Here is a 13,692-nt window from a genome sequence, read left to right as displayed (position 1 = left end):
TCTTAACGTCTGGGAATTTAGTTGAAAAATCCCGTTATTTACAGGAGACCAATCTATGTTTGTGTAACGTGCTGTAAGTGTCCAGTAGTACACCCGATTGTGCGAATCAGTCCACGTATAAACTGTCGCAGCACATGTTTTATTAGTAAGTTCCATAATAACAGAAGGAATTATGCTTTATCGAATTTCATTGGCCTTTTTTTTGACATGTGTGATTATAGTAGAGGGATGTGGCATGCTATTTGAAATGCTGACTTCACTATAATGTGTAATTATATCGATTCATTCTTGGCCTAGTTGTCTGAAAGCTTTACAAAAATCAGCATTCACAGGTCTCATATCTTTAGCGCACATTATAACACAATTTTATGTTACACTATTTTTATTATTGCCGGTATCCCTGAAGGAGCTGTGTCCGTGTGGTATTTCTTACAATTGTGTTTCTTTCAATGATTCGTTCCCGACTGGAAACGGAATAATGTAGGGCACTTTATAAACGATATGTTCCGAGTAGACGTGATGTTTTTGTCTACAACCCATACTTCACTTTTTAGACTTCCTTTTCTGCAGTGGATACACGTTGGTTTCAGTCTTACATCTTACTGCACTGGCTTCCTCAGACTACATGATTACAGACAGACGTACAATGTATGTGTAACCTGCGCCGGGTGTAGTCGTGTACGGGTAATGACGCATTTAGCATCTTTAAAGCCAAAAATTTCCTAGTATTCGATCATATATCTGTGCTCGGCATTTTGTGCTCGCTTACTCGGTCACACAGGTCTCTAGTGTGTGATCTCATTCGGGCTTTTATTTTTGCAGTACATAGGTGCCAGAACTTCTAACCTGTGAAGATACGAAGATTGAGAACCATCACACAGTCTGATACGTGTTATGGTTCTAGCATAACGTCTAGAAGCGTCACATAAATACGATGTCTTGGGTTGTTACACTCTGTCCTCCTTTTGACAGCTGTAAAGTATCCACCATCTGCTGCTTTGCTGCTAAGAATAGGGAATGATTGCCGCTCCTTGTCATAATGGCCATTTATAGATAGGGTGGATAAAAACAAGCTAATAATAATGTCAGAGAAGGGTGGAGGACATCGAATCGAAGAAATTTCTCCAGATAACCACAGGATGGACTTGCATGGTTATGGAGCTACGGCCACGACACGACCGTCAATCAGTGACGAGGGCGCGTAAGTGGGTGCCTTTAAATTAACGCGTTCCAGTTAACATCTGTTACGCTAAAGAGCACAGTTAATAATTAAATTAGAGGAAGATGTCGCTTTCAGCTGAACAGTCGAAACTCGACAAACCTTAAATTTCTATCTGTGGCAGGTTACGTTAGACTCAAATTTTCTGTTATATTTACTGGCTAACACTTAACGAATAAAAAAACTACGCTAGAAGTTCCGTAATACCATTGATTTACTGTACTGCAGAAGTCTTAAGCCCACATGTTTTAATTTCTGCTAATTTACATATAACATTAATGATCATCCACTCTAAGTACTGTAGATCAGTAAGTGTGAACTAAGGCAATAGTGAAAAACTTAAATTTTAATGTCTTTTTTGCTCTGAAATCACATTTTTAAAGCAAATGCTTTAAATTAATGCCTCCAAAATAGCTGAAAAATTGACATGATTGAATAAGTGACTGGCGGACTCCCTCGAAAATTCCTGGAATGTTACGAATGACTGTCAGAGTCTAAGCAATTTCCGCGACCTGCTCATCACGGGCGTTGATTTCCACGCACTCGTTTCAGATCTACTATGGCTTTTATGGCCATATTTCCTTTGGTTGTCTTGCCCGAATCGATGCCTCCTACCCTGCTCTGGCCTTATTTTCAGCTTGTTTTTCTTCGCCCTGTATGTAAGAGGTGGGTCATTTTTCAATTAATATTTCTTTTAATTTTTGCAGTAATACCAGGAAACCTTTGTTTCTTCCTTTGTTTCTTATAAATTTGTACTACTACTATTAAAAGCACAATAATATTGAAAGTTTTTCCACGTCCCATTTACACTGAGTAATCGACTAGATCTCCCTCTTGAAGTCCAGATGGGTAATGGAAATCTTATTACAAATACGTAAAACTGCTGAAATAGGAGGGTGATGTTAAAAATTTTACATTGCTGACTCGCAAAACATGGAGTTATCATGACTACCTGCGTCTGCTACCTTTTTGCGCAGACATACACGGTCCAGTCACATTAATGTGACCACTGCCTATGTTCGACGCCAACGTGCAATAACCATAACAGACGGCGGGTCGCAGCACTAGCCGTGGAAGCCGGCCAGAGTGGCCGAGCGGTTCTAGGCGCTACAGTCTAGAACCGCGAGACCGCTACGGTCGCAGGTTCGAATCCTGCCTCGGGCATGGATGTGTGTGATGTCCTTAGGTTAGTTAGGTTTAAGTAGTTCTAAGTTCTAGGGGACTGATGACCACAGCAGTTAACTCCCATAGTGCTCAGAGCCATTTGAACCATTTGAACTAGCCGTGGATGGTATATACAGCGTGGTCGGGGGGACGCGGAAAACAGTGCAGTCGTAGTCACAATGCGGAAACGGAGCGATTTATCTGGCGTAGTAAAGGGCATAATCATTGACTTTCGTGGCACAATGGCAAAATGTCGCTATCCAAAACCGCCTCCGAGGCAACTATGGTGCACTACGGCTCATAATGACAGGATGAACGACGCCTACGGAGAATAGACGTGCAACTGTTGCAGAACTGGCCGTCCAAATGAATCAAGGGGCTACCAACAGTGTCTTCTCAACGATCGTGCTGCGAACGTTGCTGCGTATGGGCCTCCGTAGCAAGCACTTGTTTCATGCACGCATGCAACTGCACGTCCACTAAGTGGCGACAGGTGGACTTTTCAGATGAATCACGTTTTTTCACGGACAGATGGCCATTGGTGTGTACTGTTCAAACGTCTGAAATCAAACACCCTGCAACAAGCACATGAAGGGTCGAGGCAGGAGGAGGGAGCTTTACGGTCTGCGGAATGTTTTCATGGCATTCATTGGGTGATCTCATCATTCTGGAAGGCACAATGCATCAACAAAGGTATGCATCTATCCTTGGGGACCACGTCCTCTCCTATGTGCAATCTGCTTTTCATTGGCACGATGGCACCTACCAGCAGGACAATGCAACGTGTTACACAGTTTGCAGTGTACGTGCGTGGTTTGATGAGCACCGGGATGAGTTTACCATACTCCTCTTTCCACCAAACTCACTGAATTTAAGTCCAATCGAGAATCTTCTGGACCACCTCGATCGGGCTGTTCGCACCATGGATCCTCAACCGAGAAACCTAACGCAGCTGACCATGACACTGGTGTCGGCATTGCTACACATCGCTCTATGTACCTTACAGAAGCTCATCGACCCTCTTCCTGCACGACTTTCAGCGGGCCGCATTGCAAATGATGATTGTTTAGTTTTTGACAGGCGGTCACATTAATTTGACTGGACAGCGTATTAGAACACCATTTATGTAGAAGCGAAAGCATAGATGGATGAAAGGTACTAGTAGTTTAAATCTACACTTCGATATGGATCGTAAAGGTTGTTCTGATTGAGCAGATTGTAGTCTGTTGCCGGTAAAATGCCGACACCATGTTTGGAGTGGCGGTCCACCGGTCGGCCAAGAAGCTACCCAATTTCTTCAAACGTAATTATTATTTCGGTTAGTGGTCTCGCTCTGCTTGCAGAGTTATCCTCATGGATGGCTGAACGCAAAGTACATAATTTGTCCACATGATTACTTCAAATGTTTCTGTTGTGTAGATGACACATTGTAAATCAATACGAACTACATGCCTAACACACTAACTCCTTGTCAGCTGTTAAATAATGTACTAATCTACGTTTGGACATCATATGACACATAACACAAACCTCTCTATACGTCGCATTTCATTTATAAAATGAAATGAACTTAAGTAGCTGATGTAAGACGTTATATGCTTACTACATTTTAGTGAAAATGTTAAATTAACCATCACTGTTGTCCATTTATTAATGTCCATTATCAGAGAATACGAGTGTCATAAACCAAAAAATCTTCATAGGGAAAATTTACAGCAAGAACAGGTGCAAGTACAAACTTATTACTTGGGCTGTTGGGATAGATTCGATAGTATTTAAACCAACATGAATGTAAACCAGGTTCTGATATAAAGCTCTTATGCCAGCATATGGTCAAATATGGGACCGAATGTAAATGATTATTTCTGAACATATATATAATATTCAAATAAAGCATATTTACGTTCAAGTCATACACAGAAAAAAACGTCTACCGTCTCTTGTACGTAATGTTTGCCGGACAAGTTCGCAACAAACTGGACAAATTTGACGTAGACGAGACTGCAAAAAAAGTAAAGGGATTCTTACCGTCGCACTATCTACAAGCATGTTAGTGATATTCAGGTCGTTAGTGAACGGGATCTCCTTGGACTTGAGCGTACACTTCCAGCTGTTAACGAGTCCGGCCCGGAACTCCTGGTTATACGGGCCGCAGTACGAGAGGAAGCCAGTAGCCAATACGACGTCACCCACCAGCCTGCGAAAAAAGAAGGAACGGAAATTTGCTTTCGTAACGTAAGTTGGTGTGCACAAATTCGTACTTGCTATCATCAACTGAATGAGTGTGCGGCACTATTCAGATGAAGCTTGCGTAATTTCACAGTTACATGCAGATTTGCTTCCTCCTTTTAACACTACGCTAAATTGGCTGGAGAGGGATATGGAGTAGGTGGAAGGGGTACAAAATTTTGTATTTTTAAATTTCTCACCAGTGGGCGACTGCCGAGCCGACTAGTGGCAGGAAGTTGAATTACAGATCATAAAAAATATAGACATACTACTTACTTTATTGCCAGTCACAAAAAGAACATCACTGTCAAATTTTAAGGGAAACAAAGCCGGCCGCGGTGGTCTCGCGGTTCTAGGCGCGCAGTCCGGAACCGTGCGACTGCTACGGGCGCAGGTTCGAATCCTGCCTCGGGCATGGATGTGTGTGCTGTCCTTAGGTTAGTTAGGTTTAAGTAGTTCTAAGTTCTAGGGGACTGATGACCACAGCAGTTGAGTCCCATAGTGCTCAGAGCCATTTGAACCATCTTCTAAGGGAAACAAATATAATTTATTGGGTCCTATTAAATCGTGCCAAGTCCGTCTCATTGCCTAAACCAGCACTGTCCATCTAGCTACTGGCTCTCCGATATGATGTAAGTTGTAAGTGCTCTGCCTACTCTACCAAAATATCTCTTTTTCTTATTTTTATTCCCATCTTGTGTTGAATAATTCACTCTCATATTCTCAGGCCAGCGATAGTTTCTACTACTGGTCACTCTGTTAGAGCATGCCTCGGCATTGCCCTCTTTACTGATGTGGATTATCGTTTCCCTAAAACGATATCAGCCCCATGTTGATTCATTTCTCTGCCCCTACCACTGTGATCAACGGGACCCATCTGGCACATTTATCTCCTGTTATCCTGATTCACACCACTCGTTCAATACTAATATTCAGTACTATCAGTGTCCCATCTGTCTATTAATCTAATATTTCATTGTTAGTCAACATGAAACATATTTTGCTTTTAGGTAGTTTCTCCCCTAAGGTATCAATAATACCGTTTTCGTCAAGGGCCTTATCTCAATATTCTGATCCCTTTGTTAGATCCTGTTGTCTAACATTCTTACTTTTCTAAGATTTTTTTAAAATTCCTCTTGAACTTCATTAACTTTTTTCGCCAAAACACGTTCTCCTAGCTCTAACTTCCTTAGTACTGCCTCTAAAATGTTTTGCCCTGTTTCCACTTTATGCGTCAATTCACTGTGTCCCATTACCATTTTATTTGGCAACTCACTCTGTTCCAGTTGCACTTTAGCCTGTCCTGTCCTAAATTAAGGCAGTAGTAAAACGAAACATTTGGTCCACTTGAGCCATTATATCAGCATTTTCTAGTTTAATTTCTGCTGTTACTTTTTCTACTACTGGTTTCACCTCGGTTTTTGTCACTTCAGCTAATGTATCGCTGTCCCCACCAATTTCCTATTATATAAATGTTTCACCTTCAGTTTTAATTATTTGCTGTCTAATATTAACAGAGTGGTCAAACCCCTTATTGTAATTTAATATTGAAATCTTTGGGTTCTTACAACAAAAACTCACAAGAAAAATTTTCATTCAAACAGCATGCTCATCTTAGTATTAGTAATGTACAATGAACTGTGACTTGTCCTGTCAAGCAGAAGCCACCTGCAGTGGCCTACTCCATCTTTACCCATTAGTATACTATAATAAGTAAAAAACCAGAAAGTGATGAAATGTTGTTCAGAAGCTATTAGTATAGTTCAGATAGTAAATGTGGTCTGTGTGGACCCTAGCGCGCTAGACTATGACTGCGGTAGTGTTACTTTCCCACATACTGATTCTATGAATTAGTTAGTTTTTATTTGCTAATGAACACTTGTTTAAACAGTGCAGTACGCCACTCACAAAACCAAAATATCTAATTATTTAATTAGTCAGTAACCTGAAATGAAAGCAGTTCTCAAAACATATACTCAAATTAACATGTGCTCTCAAAGTTAGTACAATGATTAACAGTTTAACTTTTTCCACTTAGCCATAAACAGTTACTTGAGTAAGTCTAGACGCATGTGCAGTTAACTAAAGAATCACTAAAGCACAATAACATAGTATTTAAGTCTCATGCATCAGTTATCTAATTACTACATCGTAGTCTCATCTTGTACATAAGTTCTAGCACCAAATATAATCCATGAACTACAACAACCTGTGTCACATTTTGTAAAATGAGTGTACATCGTGTCTCATGTGCAAAGCAGATCTGTCATAATCAACAAGAACACCAAAACTCTACGGAAAGGTCATTACTTGACATGAACGAATTGGCAGTCTTTTAAACGCAAACTGATATACGTGAAAAGTTAACTATACTGCAAATATGAATCAATTTTGAGAGTGTTAAATTCATCCAAAATTTCTGCTAAATTCTGTGAAATTCCAATAATTGTACTTCAAAACAATCACAGTACCTGTTTGTTACAGCACTCTTTCGTCCAATCATAAGTGCTGCCCTTTCTTTTACATAATGGTAATTCACTGTACTTATTATCCATGCTGATCAACAATTTTACCATAACAGACATGATAAAGTTAAATTTCCTTTTATGCACTGAAAAGATTCCTTATTAGTGACAAAACAATAACTTAGCTAAGACACTTTTTCACACAGTGACATTTATTACAATTCTTCAAAACATGTTCCTCAGAAAGATCTATATTGACTCACTAAATAATTTGCAGTTTATGTCACTGTTTACAACAACTGCCCAATAAACACTTGTAGAACTTACGACAATGAACCACAAGTTCTAAGTTCGCGTCTATTTCCATTGCCGGCGTCATAATTACGCCTGCGAGCACTTGTATTCACTATCTTGAGTGGGGTGAGGTTGTCTTTATTAAACCATTCATCCTTCCGTCAAACCACAAAAATATCAATGCTAGCTCACGTTTATTACAATCAAATAAATCTCCAACGACTTTTACGTCATAGCACAGTTTACTAAACGTTTCGCGCCACACTTTCCAAAGCCTTTAATATTTGTTGACATGTCAATTTTTGCAACAGGTGACTCCCTATCACCTTATACAAAAAAAAATGGTTTCAAAGCTTACACTCCCATACAACAGATTTTCCTAATAATATTTCCTTGAAATGACAAAATTTATAAACATATAAACACACTACAAGGTTAACAAACTGAACGTACAAAAGTTTACATATATTGATACACCATATTAATCTAAAGGTGTCATACTGTTAAATAGATAAGATCAGTATCCGGTAGCATCGTCCTGTAATGGCCAGTGAGACGATCATATTAGTTACACTATGTAACTTAGAGAGGGCACATGTATATACACTCCTGGAAATGGAAAAAAGAACACATTGACACCGGTGTGTCAGACCCACCATACTTGCTCCGGACACTGCGAGAGGGCTGTACAAGCAATGATCACACGCACGGCACAGCGGACACACCAGGAACCGCGGTGTTGGCCGTCGAATGGCGCTAGCTGCGCAGCATTTGTGCACCGCCGCCGTCAGTGTCAGCCAGTTTGCCGTGGCATACGGAGCTCCATCGCAGTCTTTAACACTGGTAGCATGCCGCGACAGCGTGGACGTGAACCGTATGTGCAGTTGACGGACTTTGAGCGAGGGCGTATAGTGGGCACGCGGGAGGCCGAGTGAACGTACCGCCGAATTGTTCAACACGTGGGGCGTGAGGTCTCCACAGTACATCGATGTTGTCGCCACTGGTCGGCGGAAGGTGCACGTGCCCGTCGACCTGGGACCGGACCGCAGCGACGCATGGATGCACGCCAAGACCGTAGGATCCTATGCAGTGCCGTAGGGGACCGCACCGCCACTTCGCAGCAAATTAGGGACACTGTTGCTCCTGGGGTATCGGCGAGGACCATTCGCAACCGTCTCCATGAAGCTGGGCTACGGTCCCGCACACCATTAGGCCGTCTTCCGCTCACGCCCCAACATCGTGCAGCCCGCCTCCAGTGGTGTCGCGACAGGCGTGAATGGAGGGACGAATGGAGACGTGTCGTCTTCAGCGATGAGAGTCGCTTCTGCCTTGGTGCCAATGATGGTCGTATGCGTGTTTGGCGCCGTGCAGGTGAGCGCCACAATCAGGACTGCATACGACCGAGGCACACAGGGCCAACACCCGGCATCATGGTGTGGGGAGCGATCTCCTACACTGGCCGTACACCACTGGTGATCGTCGAGGGGACACTGAATAGTGCACGGTACATCCAAACCGTCATCGAACCCATCGTTCTACCATTCCTAGACCGGCAAGGGAACTTGCTGTTCCAACAGGACAACGCACGTCCGCACGTATCCCGTGCCACCCAACGTGCTCTAGAAGGTGTAAGTCAACTACCCTGGCCAGCAAGATCTCCGGATCTGTCCCCCATTGAGCATGTTTGGGACTGGATGAATCGTCGTCTCACGCGGTCTGCACATCCAGCACGAACGCTGGTCCAACTGAGACGCCAGGTGGAAATGGCATGGCAAGCCGTTCCACAGGACTACATCCAGCATCTCTACGATCGTCTCCATGGGAGAATAGCAGCCTGCATTGCTGCGAAAGGTGGATATACACTGTACTAGTGCCGACATTGTGCATGCTCTGTTGCCTGTGTCTATGTGCCTGTGGTTCTGTCAGTGTGATCATGTGATGTATCTTACCCCAGGAATGTGTCAATAAAGTTTCCCCTTCCTGGGACAATGAATTCACGGTGTTCTTATTTCAATTTCCAGGAGTGTAGATTTTGTTATCAGTTCTTGAAGTGTTTATTGTACAATTGTGGTAAACAGTGACATAAACAGCAAATTATTTAATCAGTGATACAGTTCCTTCGATTCATACATGACACACTGCTTCGGCCACAGATGACACCCATACACTCTCGCAAATACAATGTGATTTACTGATACGTTACAAATGGCAGCACATTCTTCTTTAACAGCTGAAATCAGAGGGGTAAGTGATGTCGGACGCTGGAACCTGCTGAAAAGTCGACGTTGTAACTCATCTCAAAAGTGTTTCATTGCATTCTGGTTGGGACTCTGGGCAGGCCAGTCCATTTCAGTAAGTTATTGTCCACAAACCACTGCCTGACAGTTGCTACTTAATAACACGGTGCATTGCTGTACTGAAACAAACAATCATCGTTTCTCAATTGTTCCTCTACTGTACGCAGTACATAATGCTGTTAAATGTATTCATATACTTCCACGTTTAGTGTTTTATTAGGGGTAACAAGGGAATCACACTGTAACCACGGAAAACACCCCCATACCGCAATAGCACCACCTCCGTTCTTCGCTGTTGCCACTACAAATGATGGCAGGCAACGCTCGCCAGGCGTTCGCCAAACCCAAACACATCCATCGGATTGCCACAGGGTACAGAGTGACTCATCACCCCAAATCACTCGCTTCCAAATGTCCGCTGTCCAGTGGTGTCTCTCTTTACACCACCTAAAGCGTCACTTAGCACTGACTACAGAAATGTGAGGTTTACGAGCAGTCGCTCGACCACTGACGCTATTACTTTTGACTATCTACTCAGAGTCACCATGATAGTTGCACTGCTGGTAGCACTTAAAAACTCACGAGTGATTTCTCCCGCTGATTTCGTGTGATTTTTCACAACCACGCTCCCCAGTGTCCGACGGTCCTTGTCCATCGGTACATGAAGGCTATCTGCTATCTGTTTACCTAAGGTTGGTCCTTCACCTTTCCACTTCACAGTCACATCGCCAACAGTCGACTTGGAGGGATTTAGAAAGGTTGAAATATCCCTGATGGATCTGTTACTCAGGTGTCATCCGATCACTAGTCCACGTTCGATGTCACTGAATTGCCCAGTTTGCTGTTACTGCTTCTTTGCTGACAACAAAATACTTCTGGCTTGTTTTACACATAGGTGACAAAAGTCATGGGATGGCGATATGCCCACGTACAGATGGAGGTAGTATCACGTACACAAGGTATGAAACGGCAGTGCATTGGATTGGTTCAAATGGCTCTGAGCACTATGGGACTCAACTTCTAAGGTCATCAGTCCCCTATAACTTAGAACTACTTAAACCTAACAAACCTAAGGACACCACACACATCCATGGCCGAGGCAGGATTCGAACCTGCGACCGTAGCGGTCGCGCGGTTCCAGACTGTAGCGCCTAGAAACGCTTGGCCACCCCGGCCCGCAGTGCATTGGCGGAGCTGTCATTTGTACTCACGTGATTCATGTGAAAAGGTGTCCGACGTGATTATGTCCACACGACGGATATTTACAAACGTTGAACGCGGAAGAGTAGTTGCAGGTAGACACATGGAACATTCCATTTCGGAAATCTTTTGGTAATTCAATATTCCGAGATCCACATTGTCAAGAGTGTACCGATAATATCATATTTCGGGAATTATCTCTCACCACGGACAACGCAGTGGCCGACGGCCTTCACTTAACGACAGAGAGCAGCGGCGTTTGCGAAGAGTTGTCAATGGTAACAGACATCCAACACTACGTGAAATAAAGGGAAAAATCAATGTGGAACGTAGGACGAAAGTATCCATTAGGGTAGTGCAATGAAATTTGGCGTTACGGGCTATGGCAGCAAAAGACCGACTGGGGTGTCTTTGCTAACAGCACGACATCGCCTGCAGCGCCTCTCCTGGGCTCTTGACCATATCAGTTGAACCCTAGACGACTGGGAAACCGCAGCCTGGTCAGTTGAGTACCGTTTTCAGCTGTTAATATCTGATGGGCTGACCGCACGAAGCCCTGGACCGAAGTTGTCAACAAAGCACTGTGCAAACTGGTGGTGGCTCCATAATGGTGACTGGAAATGGTTATGATCGGTTACTTGGAGACCATTTGGAGCCATTCATGAACTTCATGCTCCCAAACAACGATGGAATTTTTGTGGATGACAATGCGCCATATCACTGGGCCATAATTGTTCGGAATTTGTTTTTAAGAACATTCTGGACAAGGCAAAAGGAGGTCCGACAAGATAACTTTTGTCGCCTCAGTGTATACTGGGGGGTCCAACTCTCATGATCAATTCCGCATTAAATAAGGGTGTTGGGATACTTTTGGTAAGGGAATGTATAACTAGAATTTCTTTGGTTCTCTGAAAGGCATGTATAAGATACCCTATGTTATCAAAACTATCCGGACACCCCCAGAAACATACTTTTTTATATTAGGTGCATTGTGCTGCCACTTACTGCAAGGTACTCCATATCAGCGACCTCGGTGGTCATTAGACATCATGGGAGAGCAGAATGGGGCGCTCCACGGAACTCACGGGCTTCGAACGTGGTCAGATGATTGGGTGTCATTTGTGTCATACGTCCGTACGCGAGATTTACACGCTCCTAAACATCCCTAGTTCCACTGTTTCCGATGTGATAGTGAAGTGGAAACGTGAAGGGACACGTACAGCACAAAAGCGTACAGGCCGACCTCGTCTGTTGACTGACAGAGACCGTCAACAGTTGAAGAGGATCGAAATGTGTAATAAGCAGGTATCTATCCAGACCATCACACAGGAATCCCAAATTGCATCAGGATCCACTGTAAGTACTATGAAAGTTAGGCGGAAGGTGAGAAAACTTGGAATTTATGGTCGAGCGGCTGCTCATGAGCCACACATCACGTCGGTAATGCCAAACGATGCCTCGCTTGGTGTAAGGAGAGCAAACATTAGAGTTTTATGTTATCTCCACAGGGTTGTAGATACCCTTTGCGGAATCGACACCCTTATGGGTTCAGGTCGCGTGATTAATCACGCCTAATTAGAGTTTTATGTTATGTTTTATTGCATCTTAGTTTAAGTCATTTTCTCCAGGGACTTGGAAGCAAGACGTGCCTGGCCACCACGGAGTTCCCAGCCATTCTCAATTGTCAATTTCCAGTCCTGTCATGTATTTTTGCTCATTTTTATATGTATGATTATGTTTTATGTTTTGCAAGCAATGCCACGCATTAGACGTCACGCAACTGACTTGCTTCAAATGCAACCATTACACTTGGTGTTGGCAGTACCGCGGCTGCTAACTCCGAATAATATTCTTCAATGTCCTCTATTGCCATCTATTTGACAAACCAGTACATGTGGAGTATTTTTACTCCGGGCTTTTCTTAATACTTGTTACGTTGACGTCTAGTGTATTGTACTATATGTCGTAGTTCTGTATTTGCTGCAGCTAACCGTAAGTAATCGGAACAGATAAAGCCAGGGCTTGAAATGCATACGCCTCGTACGCTTTGTTTACGGGACCAGCTGTTGGCGGGGCAACACATCAGCTGTCGCCTCCCCTCCTCTCTTCAGCGCTGTCCCTTCTCCTCGCCATGAACTGGCGGCCATCATTCTTTCTCAGCCAGTAACAGCGCTCCGCGCGATGACGTATCTTATCACCACGTGCGCTGCCGCCACCAGCGTCTCAACACGCGGCGCGTCCTAGTAGTTACAAAAACAAACCGCAAATTACTGCCCTATCCTCCGTGTATGACAGACTACAATGTATTTACCATCATTTTATATAACTAACAGCCTTTTTAAAAAACTCTTATTCTAGATAATTAGCAATTTCTAATTCATCGTTATTTCTGGTACACGCTAAGCGCGTGATAATTGTCGCTGTAGTAGCGGCCGGTCTCTCGCGGTTACACGCCGTTTCACATAACCGCTGACGTGCCGGTGCCTACTCCGCACCTACGCGTGCGCTGCGCGCTCGCTAACAGCTCCAAGCTGGTTTCTTTCATGCAGCCGGAAGACACGGCAAACAAAATTCATTCAAACATCCCAATAAATCTTAACATAAATATTAAGTAGATGTTATTCATTGTTTAAATTCTTTTCCTTGTTTTGTTTCACATTAGCTGGATAAATCACACGAAGTTCTTAACGATTTACATTATTCTGCATACCTTAGTCTGCCAATCCTATAAGTGAAATTTCACTACTGCTTTGATTCATTGTGTAAGCTACAAACTACAGCCCTAACCCTCTTACACATCGAACTATGATGACATTTAACGTTA

At 43.3% G+C, this 13,692-nt stretch overlaps 1 protein-coding gene across 1 annotated transcript in view; it reads right to left on the bottom strand.

Moving 5' to 3' along the window:
• Positions 1–13,692, bottom strand: part of LOC126249493 (dynein axonemal heavy chain 5) — an 856,962-nt gene that overhangs the window by 180,749 nt on the left and 662,521 nt on the right. Inside the window, 1 exon segment of the mRNA XM_049951144.1 lies at positions 4,412–4,580. Coding sequence (XP_049807101.1) covers positions 4,412–4,580 — 169 coding nt within the window.

The sequence above is a fragment of the Schistocerca nitens genome, chromosome 3 (genome assembly GCF_023898315.1).
Source record: "Schistocerca nitens isolate TAMUIC-IGC-003100 chromosome 3, iqSchNite1.1, whole genome shotgun sequence".
In the NCBI taxonomy this organism is placed as follows: Eukaryota; Metazoa; Arthropoda; class Insecta; order Orthoptera; family Acrididae; genus Schistocerca; species Schistocerca nitens.
The sequence above is the reverse complement of the archived record's forward strand: the minus strand, read 5'-3'. Positions and strand labels throughout refer to the sequence as shown.